This window comes from Geospiza fortis, unplaced genomic scaffold (assembly GCF_000277835.1).
Source record: "Geospiza fortis unplaced genomic scaffold, GeoFor_1.0 scaffold130, whole genome shotgun sequence".
Lineage (NCBI taxonomy): Eukaryota > Metazoa > Chordata > Aves > Passeriformes > Thraupidae > Geospiza > Geospiza fortis.
This window is the reverse complement of record NW_005054300.1, coordinates 5,386,556-5,408,578: the sequence shown is the minus strand read 5'-3', so window position 1 is coordinate 5,408,578 and position 22,023 is coordinate 5,386,556. Positions and strand designations below refer to the sequence as shown.

Here is a 22,023-nt window from a genome sequence, read left to right as displayed (position 1 = left end):
AATTCTTGATAAACTGAAAACTGGTAGAGCAAATGTAAAAATGAGGAAGGGAAATGGGAGCCAAGTCTTTTGAGTTTTATTCCTAACTCTCCCACTCCCTTCCTGTGCCGCCATAGGCAACCCACTCCATTTCACAAGTCTATCAGTTAAATAGATGTGTTCCAACATACTTCACACAAAGACAAAGCACTGCTTAATGCTGGGAATGAAGCCCCAGCACCAAAGGTGCTGGTTGAGGGCAATGTCACAAAGTGACACCACACCATACAAGTGTAAACTTCCTCTCAAGTGTCAGCAAACAAATCTGTCATGTGAAAGCTAAACAAAACAGACTCGTTAGTAAAGGCATGGTCTCACTTCACCAGTTAGAAAAATGCAGCAGTACTAATTGTTTCCACAGCCTTCCAAAGCAGAACCAAAAGGTGAGTGTTATGAAAAAGTTTCACATTGAGTTTTCTCAAACTGAAACACCCAGCTACCACTCCAAAATCAATACAGACATGGCAACAACTCACATCCTGAAGGTAAGTGCTCCAGGGAGGATATGCTTTAGGTAAGTTTCTTTAGTCATCACAGCAATTCTGACGTGTAACCACTGGGGGACTTCAGAACATCGCCTGGGTTTAGAAGTTTGTGATTTTAATATTTATATGTGACAGAGATGAGGAAATACAGTAGGATGTGCTAGGCTATCCACAGCTACGTTTTTATGTCTCTGACAAGTCCAATAAGAAAGACTAGAAGTAACTAGACCCGAGTAGATGACAGAAGCACCTGACCAAAACTTCCCAACATCGCCTGCCGATGTCCCTCAGCCCCATCTGTCATCTGTCCTTGCCATTTTGGGCCCGAACTCTGTACACAGTCCTGCTGCTGCACCCAAATCCTGACACACACACCTTCCTTCTGCAGTACAGATGGCATCCACGGCCATTCCTTTTATCCCCTTAAGAGGACTTGGAGAAAAGCACTGGCAACAACTTCTCTCTCCCCACACTCCTGCATGTGGCAGGAAAGGATTATAGTGTGACATCTGACCTGTCCAGCAGCAGTGAACGGACATCTCAAGTGAAAGCAAGATCTCTGCAGTTGCAGATCTGTTGGTTGGGCTGGTGACCTTCAGCTGGGTGTCTCTTGGGCTGACACCACAACCCATCTGTTCTCCCCCCACCTCCACAGAGTTGTGGCTTAGGTCTGAATGAGACAGGTAAAAGGTGATGCTGACCACGCAGCAGGAAGGCAGCAGCAGCAGTTCCCCCACAACAACCAAGTACTGAAACTTTTCAGATCTGTGATCACTTCTGTATATTAGCAGCAATATATTTCTCTTCCTTTTAGGAAAACAGCTTGCAGCTGGCTTTGTGTCTTTGTTACTTCAAGACTACATAACTTGATGTGGTCCTTGGTGCTATCTTAGGAGATATAGGCAGGCAACAGCTAGGGCAAAATGTAGCCCCTCTTATGCAAAGTAGGTGCTGGCTTCATTTCTTGGTGCAGTTTGAGACCTCAGATTGTAGGCAGATGTTCTGAAGATGCAAAACCCAGGAGAAGCAGGTTCCTGGCAGTGGAGCTTATTTGGGAGTTATAAATTCAATATTGACTATTCTGCTGTGAGCAGAAGACTGGACCTCCTGAGGTCTTTTTCAACCTAAGTGACTCTGTATTTCTAACCTCTCTATCAAAGTTCATATACCCTTAACAGACTTTTGGATAGTTACAATTGTCAGATGTTGATGTATTCAATTTATCACAAGCAAAATCTGGAACTCTTTTACAAAGATGCTGTATAGACAATTATTTTTTAATAAGACTTTCCAACTCTAGGGTTCACAAGCCTTTGCTGTTCATTTTTTACAGCCACTAAAGACCAGGTTCTTCAAGAGTACTGCAGATATACCTGCCCTCTGGCTTTACAAGTTGAGAGCAAGCAGAATTCATCTGTTCAGACATCCAATACTGACTTTCAGTTACATCCGTCCAACTATTAAAAAAAATTTCAAAAACTATTGATTTTTTTATGATGCTTGTTTTCTCTAGGAACTTCAGCCAATACTCTCCACAAATTATTAAATTCCAAACAGATCTTCACTTACAACCTGAACCAGCTTCAAAACTCAGGTTTTACAATTAATTAACTGCCTGTGAAGTCTAATCTGCAGTCTTCTAAATTGAACCTTGAAATACTCCCATTACAACCCACCTCAGAACTATTTGGGATTACAAATTATGATCCAGAATAGGGCTGACAGATCTAAATCAACATGGCAGGAGAACAACCTGATTCAGCTCTGTAGTTCACACAATTTTCTAAATACAGTGACTTGAAAGAAAACAACAAATGTACATAATTGGCATTAATTAAGAACATTTTTATTACCTACAATCAAAGACCTATAAGGAAGGTTTACTTGTCAGAGAGGGAGCTTTCTTTGCTGAGAAATTACAAGTCTTAGTTAATTAACCATCTAATTTTTTGTGGTATAGTTGTTAAGTGGTTTTCACTTTTATTTTCTTCTAAATGAACATTAGTCTAAACAAAAGCAGTTGTTTAAAGTGAGAGAAGTGAGATCAGAAAAAAACAATGCTGAAATATTTTAGTCTTGTTTTAACTGCATTCTCAGTTTGTTGTCACTGTTACAAAGGTTTCATTGTGTGTTGAGAAGCAACAGGAGTCTTTAAGACTTTAACATTATGAGAAGACAGTTGAATCTGAACCTGTGCACACACATTTAGTATAGACCAATTGTATTTCACAAATTCAGGGCATCATAAAGGCAACTTTGCCCGCTGGGCACAGGCAAACAGCCTAATTACAAGCTGAGCAGGTAAGGACTACTTGCCTGACAAGATTCATTACTATGGTAAAATTTAAAAAATTGCAGCCACTTAGAATACTATTTTCAGGACTGTGAGCACAGCTACTTTGCTGCTCATTTTTAGTTTTCCTCAACAGTAAGGCTCAGCAATGCATACAGTGACTACTGCTGTCTCCCTCCAAGCTGCAGCCTCAACGAAGCCATCGGTTACAAGCAACAAGGGACTGCCTGCCTTGCCGAAGTTATCTTAGGTATGAGCTTCCACAGGCAGACTAATTCAAATCTATTTTTGTAAATTACAGATTGTGTTAAATATACATGAAGGAAAATATGGAACAGTTGCTTTTACTGCACAACATGAGTTATTCCCATTACAAGTTCCCTCCGAGAAAACGATAAATTTTAAAATCTGCCAATTAGCAGCAGTGACTACTGATGATTCTGTATTCCAGTCAAGCAGTAGTATTTGCTGAGTACTGCAGAGGGCAGAACAATATTCCAGGAAAATCAAGGGACCATGATACCTGACAGCAACAAGTTGAAGGATGCAGTGATTAGTCCAAGCTCTCTCTTTTATTTAGAAGGATGCAGGCTGTGTCACTGCATCAGCCAGAAGGATTAAATCTTTACATGTATGTAAGCCTGTCAATACCTGAAGTACAGTTCAGAGCAATAATTTGACAATTTTTGCCTAAGAGAGTGACCAGAAAAGTGAGCATAAATAAATTCTTCCTAGAAAACAAAGTCCTCAACCACAAATGCTCAAACATCTTTTCTCTTCCATTTCTTAAATCATACAACTCCCTAAGGACCATTCAATTTGTCCTAATGAAACAAAGCGGGTATGACAGCTCTCTAAAACTATATGTGGATAAACATCAACAATGGAACAAGAACTATTAAAAGAAAAGGAAGAAACAAAGAACCAGTGATACAATCTCTCCAGAAATGAACTAGCTTGGAAACTCCACCTGGGGATTTCCAGTTATTAGAACAACTGGGTTCTGGAAAAATCTTCTGATAGAAACAGTGGAAAAAGACTGCAGACCAGACCTTAACTGACTGTAAGACGAAACTCAGTAAGTTCACTAAAGGGACAAAGTAGTAGCTACAAGACACTGGAAAGTAGTAGTATCTGCAAGAGGCTGGAACCAGTGACATGTAAGGTTCCAGAAGGTGGAATCATAGAGTCATGGAGGTTGGAAAATACCTCTAAGATCATGAAGTCTATCTGTTAATATTGCCAAGTCCACCACTAAACTAATGCCACATACACAAGCCTTTTGAATATCTCCAGGTCTGTGACTCAGCTTCCCTGGGCAGCTTCCAGTGCTCCATAAAACTTTCAGTGAAAAATGTTTTTATAATTGCTAATCTAAACCTTCCCTGCACAACTCGAGGCCATTTCCTCTTGTCCTGTTTCTTGTTACTTGGGAGAAGAGGGTGACTCTCACTTTTTTACACCCTCCTCTCAGGCAGTTGTAGAGAACAATAAAGTGCCCCTGAGACTCCTTTTCTCCAGGCTAAACACCCTCAGCTCCCTCAGCCACTCCTCACAGCACTTGTGCTCCAGACCCTTCACCAACTCTGTTGCCCTTCTCTGGACTTGCTCCAGCACCTCAATATTTTTCTTGTAGTGAAGGGTCCAAAACTGAACATGGGATTTGAGGTGCAGCCTCACCAGTTCTGAGTACAGGGGGATGATCAGTGTCCTGGTCTTGCTGGCCACATTATTTCTGATACAAGCCAGGATACCATTGGCCTTCCTGGCCACCTGGGCAACTGTTGGCTCATGATCAGCTGCTGTTGACCAGTACCCACTGGTCCTTTTCTGCTGGGCAGTTTTCAGCCATGCTGCCCCAGCCTGCAGCTCTGTGTGGGGTGGTTGTGATCCAAAGGCAGGACCCGGCACTTCACTTTCCTGATTCTCACAGTTGGCCTTGGTACATTGATCCAGCCAGTCACAGATCCAGAGATCCCACTGCAGAGCCTTTCTATCTTCAAGCAGACCAACACTCCATCCAAATAAGTGTCATCTGTAAATTTATTCAGGGTACACTCAATCCCCTTGTCCATATTGTTAATGAAGATATTAAACAGAACTGGCCCCAATACTGAGCTTGGGGAGCATTACTGGTAACTGGTGACCAGCTGCATCTGACTCCATCCACCAACACTCTTTGGGCTTGGCCAGTTTCTCCAGGAGAATGCTGCAGCACATGGCATCAAAGGCTTTACTGAAGTCTAGGTAGACACATTCAAAGCCTTTCCCTTACCACAGATCAGGTTGGACAAGAAGGACTTGCCCGTCACAGCCCACACTGACTGGGCCTGACCACCTGTTTGTCCCATATGTGCCCCATGATGGCACTGAAGATGATCTGTCCCATGACCTTCTCCAGCACCGAGGTCAGACTGATGTGCCTGTAGTTCTCTGGATCCTCCTTCCAGCCTCTCTGGTGTAACAAGGCTGGTAATGTCTTGCTCTGCAAGAGACATTCATCACTTCACAGCTCAGAGCAAACCTGAAAAGGCTCAGATGCAAACTTGCTGATTGCCAGCTGAACAAACTGACTTTGAATGAGTAGAGAACATTGATGGGACTGTGCACACCACTTTGTTAATACACAAAGATGGGGCTTCATTCCTCTCTCATTAATGACTGGAAGAGCTGTCAATTTTCAGTCTGGCACCTGCCCAGTGAGCTCGAGCCTATCTGAGATTTATGAAATGTACAACCTACACCTTTCCACCATGTGCTGAACTGCTGAGTTGCACATGACACACAAGAACAGTACCTATCCTGGTGAGGTTTTATCCATCAATCTTGCCTCCAGGAAACTGCCAGGCAACTTCAGATTGCCCTGAGGCCATATTTACTGTGCTTGTCACTGGTTTCACAGGATATCCCTCGTGGTATCTGATACATTTATAATAAATGTATTACATGGGAACAGAGAATATCTCTTTTCATACCTTCACTGTCCCCAGGTAAACTCTCACAGGATCTGGGACAAACTGTTAAGTTCTTCATTTATGTGATGTCTGGATGTCAGATGAAGATCCAGATGTGAGTAATGCAAGTGACCTTAGAGTCGCTGATATGGAGGCACTTTTACTGGAGAAGTTGCCTTCAAGTCACTTACTGGGAAGATCAGGCCAAGATTTGCTGGGCAGCAAGATGCTGCAACTATGAACTCCATTTTCTCCAGGGCCAACTGTCTATTGTTTTCACAATTAGAAGAAAAGTTACACGGTTTGTTTCAATATTGTTGCTGTCTTGTGCCTTTAATTGATCAGTTATGTGGCTATAGGCTGCAGTGGCTATCTAAAAACTCCTGAGATTGCAAAGAGCAAAAACTCAGACTCAGGTGCCAGCTGGTTCCCAGTATGACTCCAAATCAACTCTTACAACCATCAAAACCTGTCCTGACAGTTGACAGTGATTTACTTTGAGAGAATGGAGATGGAGGCAAGTCTCTGACTTCCACACAAACTATTTATGTTGAGTCATCTGAGGTCCCACATAAGATGAAAAGTTCTTTAGTGCAGTATCAGAAAACTCTGAAAGAAAATGTGTCTCCACCTGAGGACAGAATTTGAAGAGTGTTGATCTGATTTTTCATATTTGAAGGGGTTCCACCTGTCAGTACTTGATCCAAAGAAGATACTGTGGTAACAGGTGCCCAGAAATAAAGGTAATTACATATTTGGAAGTAAACCGAGGGCAAGACATCAAGTTCTCCTATGAGAACTGCTTTACTCTATTAAGCATCACTGTAGGATATGAGACTGCAGAATCAACAGTGATGCTCCCATTTCCCAACTGATAACTTATCTATGCAATGCATAAATTCACATTTCTCTGACCCACCTTCATGGGAACTGCAAGATATATTTCAGGAACTAGTACTTTAAAATATGCATTAATTTCATTAGTACAGCTAAGGTTTTATAATCTCTTTAAAGACAAATTACATTCTGGAACAGTTTATAAGTAACTGTTTAGCTAACAAAAAAGCTTAATAAGTAAACTTATGAAGTTATTTCTCTTAAAATAAATGTTATCCTTGTGTTTTAAAGTTATTAATGAGTTCAACAAACTCACACTTTACAGAACAGATACTATGTTTGACTACCCAAGAAATAAAATTACTATGTATCACACATTGATTCATACTGCTTATATGAGAAGGGACAGTTAAAATCAAGTGAAAATTTTGAATCTCAAATTTTAAACTGTTTCACCTATAATAAATATTACTGCATTAAGAAAAGAAGGATTTCTGTGGAAGAGTATTACTATATGTAAAAGAGTATAAAGAAGGGTATTACTAATACAGCTACAAAAACATACAAAACCTTTTGATATATGAAATTTGCTGTTACTTTTCAACATGCAAAAGTCAGGCTAAATTGAGTCTGAAAATTGTGACTCTGTTTAACACAGTTTTTATAGAAAATTTTAAAAAGGAGGAATTTAAAAAAACGTTGCTGATATTCTGTCAACAGCTAGTAGACAGTTTGCTAGCCCTCAGAGAGCAAAGAATGAAATTATAATTGGATTAAGTAAAAGATAGACCCAACCAAGAAATTAAACTCTGATAAAAACATACATTTGCAAAACCCAGCCAAGAGCTAGAATGAATTATTTTACTAGGTTAAAAAAAATTAATATTGGCTCTACATTCATTTTAACATATATACAAACATTAACAATCCCAAGGCTACCTATTAGTTCACAAATGGCATATTTACAGTATTTATGATATTATACCCCATGTTGGGACATTCCATTACAGAGTCACGGTGGTAAGCTCCATACTTAAGGTGGATTCTGCAACACACTGCATCTTTCCAGTTATTCTCCTGCAATATGATTACTTTGGGGGAAGAATTTACTACTTGGTTTCTGCCCACAGGGGAATCTCTTTGGAAGCTGACAAACTGATTTAAGCAGCTGTGGAATAATTTACTGGGTCTTGAGTTTTAGTAAAGGAGAACAAAAGGCGTTGAGAGCTTTTGGTGTTTTGTGCCACAAGAAGAAGAATGTTTGGCTTAGTAACTGTCCACCTTCTCTTTGACTTTCCTCTTGCCTCCCACAAGGATCCTATTTGACTGCCATTAGAATGCAACCATTGGTAAGTGCATCTTTCCCAAGATGTATGCCTAACACAGCCCTTAAAAATGTACATGGTCCTGGGGAGAGAGAAGATGCCACAACAACAGAGCCCAAATCAACATGAGGTGTATATAAACAGTGTTTAAATACAAAACATGCTTCAACTGATACTACATTTCTAGATTCCCAAAAGTCTAATGAGGAAATGTTAAGCAGCATTATCCTTCTACAGATGAAAGAACTGAGACAGAAAAGCAGAATACGGCAAAGACAAAAGATATCTCAAAATCTGGTGTTATAATTCCTAATCAAATATTCCTCCTGTGAGACCTCATTGCTTACTACAAATAAACTATTTCTTTCCTAAATTTCAGTTGTTAAAATAACTTTTGAACTTCTCTGCAAAAAAGGGATGCTGTGAGTCCAACACTCACCCCACGAAACATTGGAAGGATTAATTAAGGTTTGTGAAGCACTGAAAGTGTAGGGGAAACCCCCAGGAGGCAGTCCCTATTTCCATATTCTGACCAGAACTTGAAAGGCATGCAATAAATACAGCCTGGGGCACAGAACAAGCAATACAAATAAAATAAAATATAGAGCAGCTGTTTGTTAAGTGAATACAGTTCATCCCACACGCCAAATTTTTTTTCTGCCTTAGGCTGCAGGGAGTGGGAGGCTGAAATAAAATGTTACTTCGAAGGGTTAAATAGTGAAAAAGTTATAGAAAATTGGAACTGTTTCTTACAAATGAAAATATTAAGACAACCTTTACAAGCAGAACTGCAAGCCCCACTCATTATTATATTAGAAATCCAACTGGTTAGATAGTACAAAAAGTCTATGTTTTACCAGGTTAACTTCTGTGTGGAGATGCAATGTCTTTCGGCTTATAAAAGCTATGTGGACACCACCAAACTCATACAAAGCCCTCATTTTATAAAGAGGGATGAGAAGAAAAGATTACACAGCTCTTACAAAACTTGGAAAATTCCAAACACTACAGTAAGCAAAGATGTTGAGATCTGCCTGGAAGTGAACCCCAAAGGAGCCAAGCTCACCCACAGCAGCTTTCCTCCCCAGCTCACTGCTGCCTACCCAAAGCAGGCAGCACGGAGCTGCCAGTGGGAGTGAGCTCAGAACTCACCCACCCAGCCTGTACGGCTCGCTGCGTGCAGGGCGCTGGCTTTTGCCTCCTCCTGCAAACTGACAAGAGTTTATTTGCTGTTCAGCATCACAAAGTAGAATACCTCAAAGTAAAGAGAGCCTGTGTTCTGACTGGAAAAATGAAAGGAAAGCAGCACAGCTGCTGTGCACAGTGTGATGGAGCCTCACTCTTCTACCACTACAACTTCTTCGGGTATTACGGGGAAGGAGAAAAGAATTGTCTGAAAACAACAATACAGAGAGCAAGGAAGAAAGAACAGGAACTGTGGCAATCAGAAGGAGCTGCATTCCCACTGTAAACATAAATATTATTTTCTAACATTTCTTATTTTCCTTTTCAGAAATTGCTCTGTAATATCACTTTTCCCCCTCCACATTATTTTTCTCCCTTTACAAAAATAAAGATTTTCCTAAGACTGGTATTCAGAACTGACAGCCATTAACTCCAGTATCTGTTTTTAGAATTCACTTGAGAAAACTGTGATTTTCTCAAACCACCAGGAAAAAAAATCAAGTCAATTTCAGCAATTACAGCAGTCAAATATTTTTAATTATAATTTCTTGTTGTTAAGTGAATAAACAAAAAATACTGGGGCAAAAAAACACATTGGAAAAAAACCAACAAAAAGGAGCATTAGGAAATCAACCCAGTATTTGATGTCTTCTCTTTTTTTGCTGCTGAAAGCCACATGGCACACAGTATTTTTAACTGAGGAGTCTTGTTTCAAATATATGCTGAGGAATCTTATTTCAAACATATACTAAATAAGGAGAGGAGTATTAAAACAGGCAGTCCCTTACTCTAATTTTATCCATCTCCCTCCTCTTCTTTCCTTGATGCAGTGAAACTTTAACACCAAACCCTGTCTCTCTCTCTCTCTCTCTCTCTTTTTTGTAAACAGTGATCAACATTTTCCTAAATGACCCCTGAAACGACCTACTTCGAAACTACTCATTAGTAACAGCCACGTTTGCAATATTAACCTGGATGTGGCTGTTTATTAAGATCTTTTAAGGGGGTTAGAATGAAGACACACTGCTGGTGTACAGGGAGCACAGAAGGGGTAATTTAAAACCCATGTTTTTCCTCCCCCTCACCGAAAACATGCCCAACATTGTGCAGCTGTGCTGCCAGCTTCATCACTCCCTCCATCTCCACTCTTGCTAATTAAAAGGTTGATCACAGAACAATGCTCTTCTCATTAATTTCAGCTTTCTGATTGGGCAGGATTCCCACTCGCTCCGCCTGATCTTTTCCACACTGCTGAAGTTAATGTGACAGGAGCCCGAAGATGGATTACCCGCTGCCATATTGCCCATCACCTCCAATCAGCAGCTATCGGGGTAAACTGATTGTTCTAATTTGCTCTCATTATTTTTACAATATCAGGAGAAAATAACGCACACAGCTCACTGTCAAAGCCGTGAAAATCAGCCATTAGTTAAACCCAGACACTGAGTGGCTTTATTAGAAGCACTGCAGTTTATTGATTCAGCTTCGGTAAACTAAGATAATACCTGTCCTCTTTGAACACACTTTTTAAGGTGCACTTATGTAGCAAGAAAATATTTATTAGGATACTTTTGGAAATGCTTGCTGTCTCAGCCTGTTATTTTGGTATGCTGGCAGACAACAAAGATTAAGAACAATGGAAGCTTGACTTCCACATAAAGAAGGGCAAAATATGCAGCATTATCTGCACGGCAGCCTGCGTGCATGTCTCAGCTACTCTTCTACAGTTTAAATAAAAATCATCTCAGGACTAGTATGGCAGGTGAATATGTAAATACACCTCATAATCACACAAAATACAGTACTACCATAAAGGCAGACATGGTACAGGCATGATTGTATGAGCTGTATGTACAAGGTCAGTGATTTTAGTACTGGGTCTGGTTTTCTGTTGGGTTTTTTTTGGCTAAGCAAAAGAACCTGCATAGCCCAGCATCAAAACACAAGGTCTGAGAGAAGAAGGTCCAAATAAGAGAACCTCTTTTGTATGGCTGGGAGCTACTTTTTACCCTACGCAAATGTATTATGCCGCCACAATTTGGGAACACATTCAGAAATGTCACTCCACACTAAAGCCTCACAGGATCCCAGAGCTGAGAAATGAATAAAGTATTGTTAGCAGTATGAAGTCAGGAATTTCTACACCACAGCAGTGTTTAGAAAATGTGTTTTGAAAATTCTGGACATCTGACTGTCTCTATGCTGTACATAAAGGGTGCCTTATTTTGCCTGCTGCCTATCTGCATCTTAGCAAAGGGAAATGCTAAATAATGGGATTAACAGAAATACGATACCTTAAATCTTGCTAAACATAAACCCTTAACTGGTGTCTACGATGCTCTAACTGGCAATGTACTCCAAGAGTGACAGGCAGAGCACAGCAGACTGATTTTACTTTTAAATAATATCTAAATTAGATTAGTTCTTTGTGTAGATCTGCATGAACCAGAGGGGACATTCATCATTGTGCCAAAAAAGTTAAATTCGCTGGGGTACGCTCAAAGTGAATGGTTCTAGACCTACGTTTTATCTCTCAGATGCATCATCAAGATGCTGTGCCAATATGCATGAAGCCAGCTAGGAGCTGCAAGAAAGACAACGGGAGAGTAACTGGATAGTAGAAAAGGTTTAATTTTTTCCTTTGTCGATTATGAATTGCTTGGGACAGGATCTGTGGTTTCTCTGTCTTGTAAGCACAGAGCATCCCTTTCAAGATTTGAGTTTCTTTTTTAATATTTAAATGGCTTAAATATGAAGAAGGGTAGTCTCCTCTCCCCCCCTCCCCAAACCAGATGTAATTCTAGTTCCCCCTCCTCCCCCTGATGTAATTTAAAGTGCTACACTTTTCATTACTGCTTTTTAATATTTTTAAATCCTCATCAGCTAGGGCTGTGTGTTTGCGGTTTCATTTTTCCTCCCTCCCAGAAAAGCCACCTCCTAGCTCTGTTTGGCATCTCTTCTGACCCTTGCTAATGGTGCTCTCTTGGAGGGGCGTGCCACGCTTTTCCTCTTAAAATTCCTGCACTGAAAGACTGCACCACACCACACTCCACAAAACGTGCTGATGGCACAAATTACAAGCCCCCAGCCGAACACTCCAGCCCCCACCATTCGGGCAGATTTATGTGGGCTCTTGCCGACGTTATTACAAGTCAGAGTTTATTGGGAAATTGTTACATTATGCGGAGTGTCTAACAAATTGCTTATGCTGCTATAATTGGATTACAACAGCCGCTTGCTCCCACCGGTAAGATTAGGCAAGTAGGACTTGTTCCTTGGCCCTAACAATGCAATTACAGCCCTGCAGATCGCACTGTTTGTGCATTAAGTACAGAGCCAAAACGAGGCGAATTGATCGTTTGACTTTTGGAGGAGCCATGTGATCTCTGCGTGCGGGTGATCCGGCATGCACCACTGGGCAGTGCTGCAGTGTGCGCCTCGCCATGAACCCGCTCCTTGCTGCCTCCCTCCCCTGCCCGCTCCCAACAGCAAAGATGTTGGAGCCCACCCCACCTTAATCCCCCTCAGGCTACAAAAACAGCCTCATTTTTGGGTGCTCTCTTGCTAGGCTCAACTCAGAACTCTGCCGTCTGAAATGTGATACTTGGCCACATCAGTGGCTTCCCTGCAGTGGGCTACACTAGGAAACTGCTATTACAGCATTTCATACCACAAGCTTTAGCACAAGAATTGGACATATTTTCAAATAACTTTTTCAATTCTTGTATTTGAAAAATATTAAAAATACATCTAATGTCATGTATTCTGTACCATCTGAGGGTGTTATCACTGCAGGTGACTACTTAAAAAGCAATGCTTCCCATATCTGCCACCATTTATCACCAAAGCCACCGATGACTTGGATCCCAAACTGTTTCATATTTCCAGCATGAAGGATCCTAAAGTACTTTATAAATGCAAGTCCAGTTTGGTTGTAACACTTATCCTGGCAAACACTTCTTACAAGCTTGATGTGATGGATTTGGAATGAAGACCTCAAGGCTGCAATTCTTAATGCAAGTATCCATCATCAAACCAGCAAACACACGGCAAGGAACAACAGCATGTGATCCTACACATAATATAGTCGCAGAGGAATTTTGACTAAGGATGCCAGGTCAAGTTCTACATTTTACAAGACTTCTATTACATCTTCACTGTCTGTACACTGAGAGGATTCCAAGATGGTTTCACTTAGAAGAGACCCCTGAAGTTCTCCAGCTCCGCCTCCTGCTCAAAGCAGGATGCTATATGAGGTCAGATCAGGTAGCTCACGGCTTACTTTAGCCTGGTCTTGTAAACCTCCAAGGACGGAGGCTGCAGACCCTCCACAAGTAACCTGCTCCAGCTTGACTGTCATCACCACAAGAAAACTCTTCCTTGAAACCACTCAAACAAGAGATGGAGTTTCTAACATCTGTGGGGGGACCTTCCAGTATTCACTGAACTCAACCTGAAATGTAATGCAATTTGCTTTATTAAGATTCCAAACCATGGAGTCCAAAATGTAGAAACATCTCCATTGAGTTGACCAAATTTTGAAAACGATTCTTCATATCAAGATTATGCCTATCCCCTGCCTGACCATCCTTACTGCAGAGCTTGGAGAACTGATCTCCATAATATGCTTAAGAGACCCTCAGCTACAAAGCAATGAATGAGTTAGCTTTTATATTGCTATTTCTTCAAAGTCTCTGTTGCATTTAAAAAAAACCCCAAGTGTAATTCTTTTTTAATTTGTGGTTTCATTGACATGCAAAGTAATTTTGGGTGGTAAGAGAAGCAGAAATGACAACCACTCCACAATGTTTGCGTAACTGAAGACTAAAGAAGCCTGTTTACACATAGTTTAACACTCAAAAGAAACTCTGAACAGCTGAAATGCCTTATAAATAGCTCAGACCCAGAGGAAGTGCAAACGTCTGCATTGTGAATTGTAGATCTTAATTACAGACAATGGCTGGTACAGCAAGTAGCACAGAAAAAAAAAGTGAAACAGTTGCACTGTTCATGGTTGGCAATAATTCTTCAGGAAAATATTTACTATCAATCAGTTATGAGAAAAGGGACTCTGCGCTCATAAAACAGCACGTTGCTTCTCATACCAGGACCATTTTGCTTCAGCATAATCTGAATTTAAACAGCTTGTTTCCTGCGGATATAATTTTGGAAATAAATAAAACAAGTCTATCAAAATCTGGAGAATGTGTATGGTGGGGTGGAGTGGGGGGAGCAGGAATATCACATTTCTTTCTCCATCATTTGCAAAGAGGTTATTAGACCAAGATGAAGCTAAAGCATAAAGATTGTCTTGACCTAAAAAAAGACAGATGAACTAGCAAGGAAGATAAAAGTAGTCATATTTGTGACAGGAAAATCATCACTAGGGCAAAGCGTTTAGATAAAACTCCGATGCCATTTTCTATTTCTGCTGTCTGAGAATTCCCTTTCAAAGCACCTTTTGCATGTTAAGTACTCCCAGCAACGTCCCTGCAATGCCTGCCATTCCCACAATTCTCATTACACAGAGAACACCTCCAAGAGAAGGGTAAAATGACAGGCTTACATCTCTATCAGCCAGTGGCTGAGGTGGTGTTTATCCAGTTTGCAACAACCTCAGACACTGCTGTCCCTCCCAGAGAAAGGTATATCCAAGACACAGTAGAGGACATTTTATTGAGGGATTTGGGGCTGGAAGCACATCCACTGACAGTCCCTCTGCATCATTACACAGAAGCTAACACACTTTCTTCTTAAAACAGCAGAACAAATATCTCAAAACTGAATGTTGCTAGTCAAATAGTATTTGTTCATTATTAAATTGCTCTAATTTCGATCTAAACTATGCATTATCTCAAGATGCACTGACTCAGTGGTATATCACAGCAGAACTCTGAGCTGCTAGTGCTATTCATGCAAAGTAAATGCAGACACACACTCTGGAAAAAAAGAGCCATCAATCTGTGACATAAAGGGACTTGAGAGTACAAGAGGGACATCTTCAGATCAATTTGTCCTACTGCCAACTGGAACATCCAGCCTGGAACCCTAAACGCTTCTTTATTAAAGAGTGCTTGTGGCTGCTCCTTTAAATTCATATAAAAATTCCAGACTTAATGTTATTATTGTGCAGACAATGTTTGTTCTAAAAATTCAAAAGTAGTGATGCAGAAAGAACTGACAAAGGAAAGAAGATTTCAATTACCAGCTACTTCCACCACTCCTTGCTTTAGCTGAATCACCGTTGAGTGTACATGTGTGGCTATAGCTAAATAATAAGATGCATCTTTGAAAGGAAATTTCACATAGCATGCTGGAAGTGCCAAGGCCTGTTCTGTGTTACCAGAATTAAGCAAACTAGAGCTCTGTCCCACCTTTAGAAGTATGATGAACAGCAAAAATTCCCTGAAAGACAGAAAATGCTTAAAAGACCCTGAGAAGTCCCTTAGTTTGCCAGGACCTTAAAAAGCAAGACCAGTTATCACTGGTAGGACCAGTTACATGAGTAGCAAGCAGTGCTTGGTCTGAAACAAAAGTCAGATTTTTCAAGGGTATGCATGACTATATTTTTCTTCTTCCAATTTTACTTATATCAAGGTAGAGGCAGAGACTCTCCCAGCTGCTGCTGCTGAGTCCAGAACTAAGCAGAAACCTGGGGATGCTGCATGCCATTTTGAAGGTGTCTCATGAGTGCTCTCTTGAAGGGAGGCCATAGGGTGCCTGTCTTGGGCACAAGTAGGAAAGAATTCAAAGTGCAAAATGAAACTGAGAACGCTCCTTTGTACGGGGGATACAGATGAACTGGAACCACCTGCAGCAGTTAACAAACAGTAAGATCTATCTAATGAATGAAAACATGGGTATTGACTGAAGAACTCTGAGATCAGCTATACACCAATCTCCTGTTGGGAAAGGAAAGAGCACTTGGAATCAAAACGATCTTTCTAGGATCCAGGGTAATGCAAAATCTAACAAACTTGATGCAAACTGCAAAACTCAGACCTAACACACCACATAAAGGTGTGAAAAGGCAAGACCTCTGTTTGAAAACAGGACTGTATACAATCCATCCAAGCAAATACTCAGCCAAGGAGACTGGAGACACACCAGAGCATCCCTCACCACACATCAAACAGAAAGTGTGAAGGTCACCACAGAAAGATTTCCTGGGTACAGAACAGAAGAGAAACTTGTTTGCACACCCAGGAGCATCAAAAGAATCCTAGTGACATACCAGATGCCAGGGGACTTTTAACTATGTCCCTCTCTAATTGAGGATGAAGCACACACCAACACCATTATCTGCCTGAAGATACTGGCTTACAAAATATGGAACAAACAATAGGAACAGATGCTCATTTGGCCAGATTTCAATAAGCCTCATTAAAATCAAACACCCTGTCCTTGGAGCCCAGGTTCATTGTACATTTCTACCTTATTTAAGCACCTAGCACCAATTCCTGAGGAAGTTGTCCACTTGTGGTTGCACACCAGTAGTATCTTTAAAAGAAACCCTCTTGCAGAGATTTTTTGGTATCTAAATAAACAAAAAGAAGGAGTTTCTATATATATGCCTCTCTGTGTACACACACATGAAAAAACACAATTAGAGATTGCATTTCCTTTTAAAAGACATTAGATTGAATATACATCAGATCTGTTGACCACTCAAAGGCAATGGGCAAAAAGATGCCAAAAAATAACAGAAAAACTCTGGCACATGCAAAAGAAATGATGTTACAGATCACACATATGAAATCTATGCATCACAACGTATAATTTCTAATTTAAGATCCCAGCTATTCAGTCAAAACATGCACACACTTGAAACAATTTCTAATGCTCCTTGTTTGTTTTTACCCAAACAGGTGCAAGTCCTATCAATGGAGTTTCAGAGGACAAATGCCAGAAAAGAAGGGCTAAGAACAAGGCACAAAGATTCATCAAAATATTATATTCTAGCTTTATTTTAAAATATCGGAATAAAGCCAGTTAATTCATAGGTTTGCAAAAGGCACTGAGCACCTGGCTGCAGAGTCAGCATGACACTGTACACAAAACCAGACACACAAGGTTTCCTAACAAACACAAGGTTTCCTAACAAACACAAGCTTCCTTAAGTGATCAAAATACTGTGGCCCTATGCTGCTTTCCACACCTGAATACGTGTAGCTGTTTTTTCCCCCTTCTATTTTAGGAAAATGCCAGTTGTTAGGTTGGTAGTTTACACTGGATGTCCTGCACAGAAGCACTTGTTCACAAGAGGGTTTAACAAATGGGCAGTGCTCCAGTCTGAGAGAAGATACCTCAATATTGATATGTGTGGCCTCAAGGGAACTGCATTTCATTCTTTGAATAAACTTTTAGAAATGTCAAGCACACAATCAGCAAATGCCATTAATACAGTCTTAACAGAGCACAATTATCTTTTCTGCAAGTAGGTGCAGAATCAGAAATTTAGTTTCAGAAAAACCATTGTATCTTGCAGACTGACTGACACATCTGACAAGCAGCTGATAATGCAGACAGTGGATTCCAGTCAGGGCTGATAATGCACTGCAGAATCAGAAAAAATAAATAATGATTTCCAAAGTAACCCTTCCTGTGTTTCAATGCAAATTCAAAAAAAAAAAATTGAACCCCCTACATTTGGAAAAGTGATGCAAATAATGAAAACTGCAGAACCTTCCAGTATTCACCTCCCTGACAAAACACTCCAAAGTCCAAGGCCAGAAAATACATCAATCATGGAGGATAAAACTTGCTGTGTGCATGTGGTGAGAAAAAGCCTCTGGACTCCCTAAATCCCATTTAAGCCCTTCACCTAGGGAACATTTAAGAGTTGTGCCATTTGCCTATGCCATCACTGAACCATCTGCTTTTAGATAGTTGGATTTATAAATGCTTTGAGACTTCTGGAATTTGAAAGACAAGCTTTCTTAAAACCAACTTCATTTGGTTTGTAGATAGGAAGGCAAAAGAAAGGAGTACAACAGCCAGGCAAGCAAGTACTAGAGGAATTATACCCCCAGAAAAGTCCTTATGCTTTTTTTCTTTTTTAGAGAAATATATCTACATATATATATACACACACACATGTATGTGCATGAATGTATGCATATATATCTATATATATAGATATAGATATATATGTTTATATATGGTTTTCCATACCTATATGATGGCAGACTTTCCAAGAGTATATATACACATACACTGCCGTACAGCATATAGAGACGTGATACTTCGAAAACATACACTTTTTTATCTCCAGGATGATGTCTTAAATTCATCCTCAATAGCATGAAACAAGCTTCGCTGTTCCTGCCTTGAGCCCTACCCACACCTCTCACCACAAACCTGCTGAAAACATAACTTTTGGAGAGCTTATTAGCTAGGACATGAAGTTGTTAAAGTATGTGATTTTATTTAAAAGAGGCACCGCCTAAATTAGCAGTACTTCTTGCACAACCTTGCTCCTTAGTGACGCAATCAGGTCAAAGAGGACACTGTAGAGCAGATGGGGTTGAATGGGTTTACTCACTGAGCTTGCTGTGAGCTGCTTTTTGGCACTGGAACAATGCTCGGTGATGAGACAACTCAGCCAGAGTTGCTCTGCTTAAAGAGTTTCACCTAGTCTGTATCATAAAGCACCTTAGGAAGTGTGCAAGAGCAGTCATGTCAAGAAGGGAAGTGCTGGTATCAAACTTTGTACCAGAACTGGTAGCTTCTCTCAGAAGTGCTTCTCCAGTGGAAGGTAAATGGCATGTCAAGCACAATTTATGAGAGCTAAGCCACCTGCAACCATCATTACAAACTTCTATGGTAGCCAATTCCCTGACAAGAGTCAAAAGTAATGGGACATCCAAATTTCACCAGCAAAACCCCAGCAAAGATTTAGCTGGGAAATTATCTTAAAGGTCAGTACAAAAGTGGCCCCTGAAGGGACAAGGCACCTTTAACAACCAATCAAAGTACGAAAGAAATGGACCTCAAGAAGATCAAGGAATAATAACTGAAAGAGAAAACAGGCTTTTGAGTGGTCAGGTTTGTGGTGACAGAGGAGCAACAAAATGCCAGCTGGTTTCAGTAACAGATGGCTGCATGCACTGGTCTGTCCTGCATGCCCATTCTAAACTTCCTTTCAGTGGAAATACAAAGCTTACACAAGACTAAATGCATCTTTCATGCAGCCTTTGCACACATCATCATGGTTCAAATGTCCTCCATTCACAAATAGACCATGCTGTACATTGTTTTACTCTAGTTATGCTGAATTCTAAGAAAAGAGGATAGCTAATGGCACCTCATCCTTTCCAACCCCATTTACCTTAATTGTCAAGAAATTACTTTTCTGTGACAGGCTAATAAATTCATTTTCTTACCATTCTGACTGCAATATCTCCCTCGTCCCTTTCCTTTAAGTACAGTGTTCACTGTATTTTAATTGAAAAGTCTTTTTGCACCTCCCTTCTGGTAGCTAAGAAATGGAACCATGATACACAGAGCTCTCATGCAGTATTTCTAATATATATATGGACATTTGTCATTTGAAGTTGCCACAGCTAATTACATGGCTGGCATAGGTCATCCCACTGAAAAAGCCTATTACTTGTATGGCAGAATGAACCTTTCAATCCCACATAGCTCAGGACTCAAGTAATCATTTCCAGCAGAGAAAAACAGCAAAACAGGATCCTACACTGAAGGACAGAAAAGCCTACCCAAAATACTTGCTCTTTTGTTTAAATATTTTTCCTAACTGTAGCATTTAACAAGAACTTTTGTTGACTAACAATGAACGATTTGCTAAAAATCCCTCAAAATCAAAGCCGTTCTCTTACTTACTTTGGCCACACAATTTTCAGTCTTCATAGCAGTGCTTCCTAGACATACTGTTTCCTGGTTTAAGCACAGTCTGGCACAGCTGTTGTAGGTCTGCAGAAAGATTAAAATGGTTATGAATAGAAGAATAGAAGAACACAATTTTCTTTCAGGCACCACATTTTTGGCACAGGAACCTACACTAACTCTACAACTCTACTACATTTCCTTTTTCTAAGACGCAAATGTTTCAAACCAAAATAAACTGGTTTATAGCAAAAGTCTATGTTCAGGGCATGCATGTTCTCTGAGAAGCCATGTACAATTTTACAGTACGGAAATACAAAGATTTTTCTTCTCTGTTCCTTTGAAAATGGAAAAAAAAAATCTCATCTCAGTTTTCGTTCTTTCACAAAATGCTGCATGATGGAACAATTAAAGCGAGGTGATTTCTACACACTGGTTATCAGAGAGTACGTCAAATGTGAATAAACATCAGAATTTGACTTCATCAGAATGTAAAATGTAAAATACACAGGACACAAGGAAGGTTATAATCAGAAGGGAGGAAATGCAGACCACATTTCATTGCTGTATTTAATCTTCTCAGTTTGTAAAGCTTTTTAAATTTTTTTTGAAGTAGAATGTCTTTTTTCTTTAATGCTGTCCTGCCCAAGTGACCCCCAGCTGGGGCTGCAGACTTCAGAGTCTTTGCAGAGCACATCACTCGTGGTCTCTCACTCTTTTGAGGGAAGTGTATGAAAAATACTTACAAAGTGGGCTTAAAATAATTTGGCTGTTTAAACTAGTATGCCTGAAGAACTCAGGAGCTTCTAACTGAGGCTCTTCTCCTCACCCTCAGCACCTTTGCATCTAAGAGCTTCAGTACGGGATTAATATACCAGCCACCATTTAGAGAAAAATGCTCCCATGCAAAAATGGCAGCTCAAAAGCAAGCACCAACTTGATTTGTTTCAAGAGTAGAAAGCAGACCACAGAGAAGATGCTGCCACCTCAAAAAGTTGTGTGGGGAAACCTGAAAGATGCTGAAAAAGAATGAAATTAAACTTGTTACAAAGACATTTTCAAGAGCACTAAGTAAAGCATAATAACATTCATTATATTTTAAGACTGCCTTAATGGGAGGATGCACAAAGACTTGTAGTGAGCTGCCTATCAGTTATCTCCCTGTAATAGTCACTGGCAATCTCTGGAGATGGTATTTTTGGGGCTTGCTACGATTTCCATTTGCCATGACTTCAACCTTAAACCTGCTATAGGTTACAAAACCTGTGGACAACACTGGCATAATAAGGGCACCTAAACTTCTCCCTCTGTCCTAAAGCTCTATTACCAGAGCCAGGTTCCCTCAGTGCCAAGAACCAAAAACCTTCTCTTGCCCCTCTGCCAGACGCCTGACTGTGCAAAATGCTGTCAGCAGCAACACAAAAACTGGGAGAGGGGCACATGGCAAAGGATGTCAGAGACAAGAATGCAAAGAGATTAAAAGGGGTTTACATTGAGTAATAGGAGATGTGTCCACCAAGCCAGTGTTCCCAACAGCCCCCAGCTGAGGTAAGCACCAACTGATGGGCACTGAGTGTTTACAATCAGTTTATAACATTCACCTAAGTTCTTATGATCCTCATGAAACATTCCTTACTGCACACCATGGGAAATCAGTATACTGGCTTAGGTGGATCTGTACTGGACCAGCAGAGTACAAACATTCTTGAGAAACTAAGGAAATCACAGTCCTTTCTACCTTACCTGTTTACAGAGCCCCTTTAAAGTTCACCACGAAACAGAAACAAAAGAGAGCACAGAAGCCCTATCTCCTCCATTGCTTTAGCGTTCATGTTTTATTTCTCAGCTAGCTCTCTAACCAGAAAACAACCAGTGACAGACAGGAATGCAGAATATTCTGGCTCCAGTAGTTCTCCTCACATGTCACAACATTGATATCTGCTCTGACTAGAAGCCAGCAAGAAATTTCTGTCTCTAGACCCAGAAGGAGAAACTGAAAAATTCAAACACACAAATTCTTTCAAGGTGCTGTGCAGATGAACAAAGTGCATCTT

At 40.4% G+C, this 22,023-nt stretch overlaps 1 protein-coding gene across 2 annotated transcripts in view; it reads right to left on the bottom strand.

Moving 5' to 3' along the window:
• BTRC (beta-transducin repeat containing E3 ubiquitin protein ligase) overlaps nt 1-22,023 on the bottom strand; it is a 97,418-nt gene that overhangs the window by 33,003 nt on the left and 42,392 nt on the right. For both annotated transcript variants that reach the window (XM_031062420.1, XM_014309880.2), the window contains one exon: nt 19,967-20,056. In XM_031062420.1, coding sequence (XP_030918280.1) covers nt 19,967-20,056 — 90 coding nt within the window. The remainder of the gene's footprint in view (nt 1-19,966; nt 20,057-22,023) is intronic.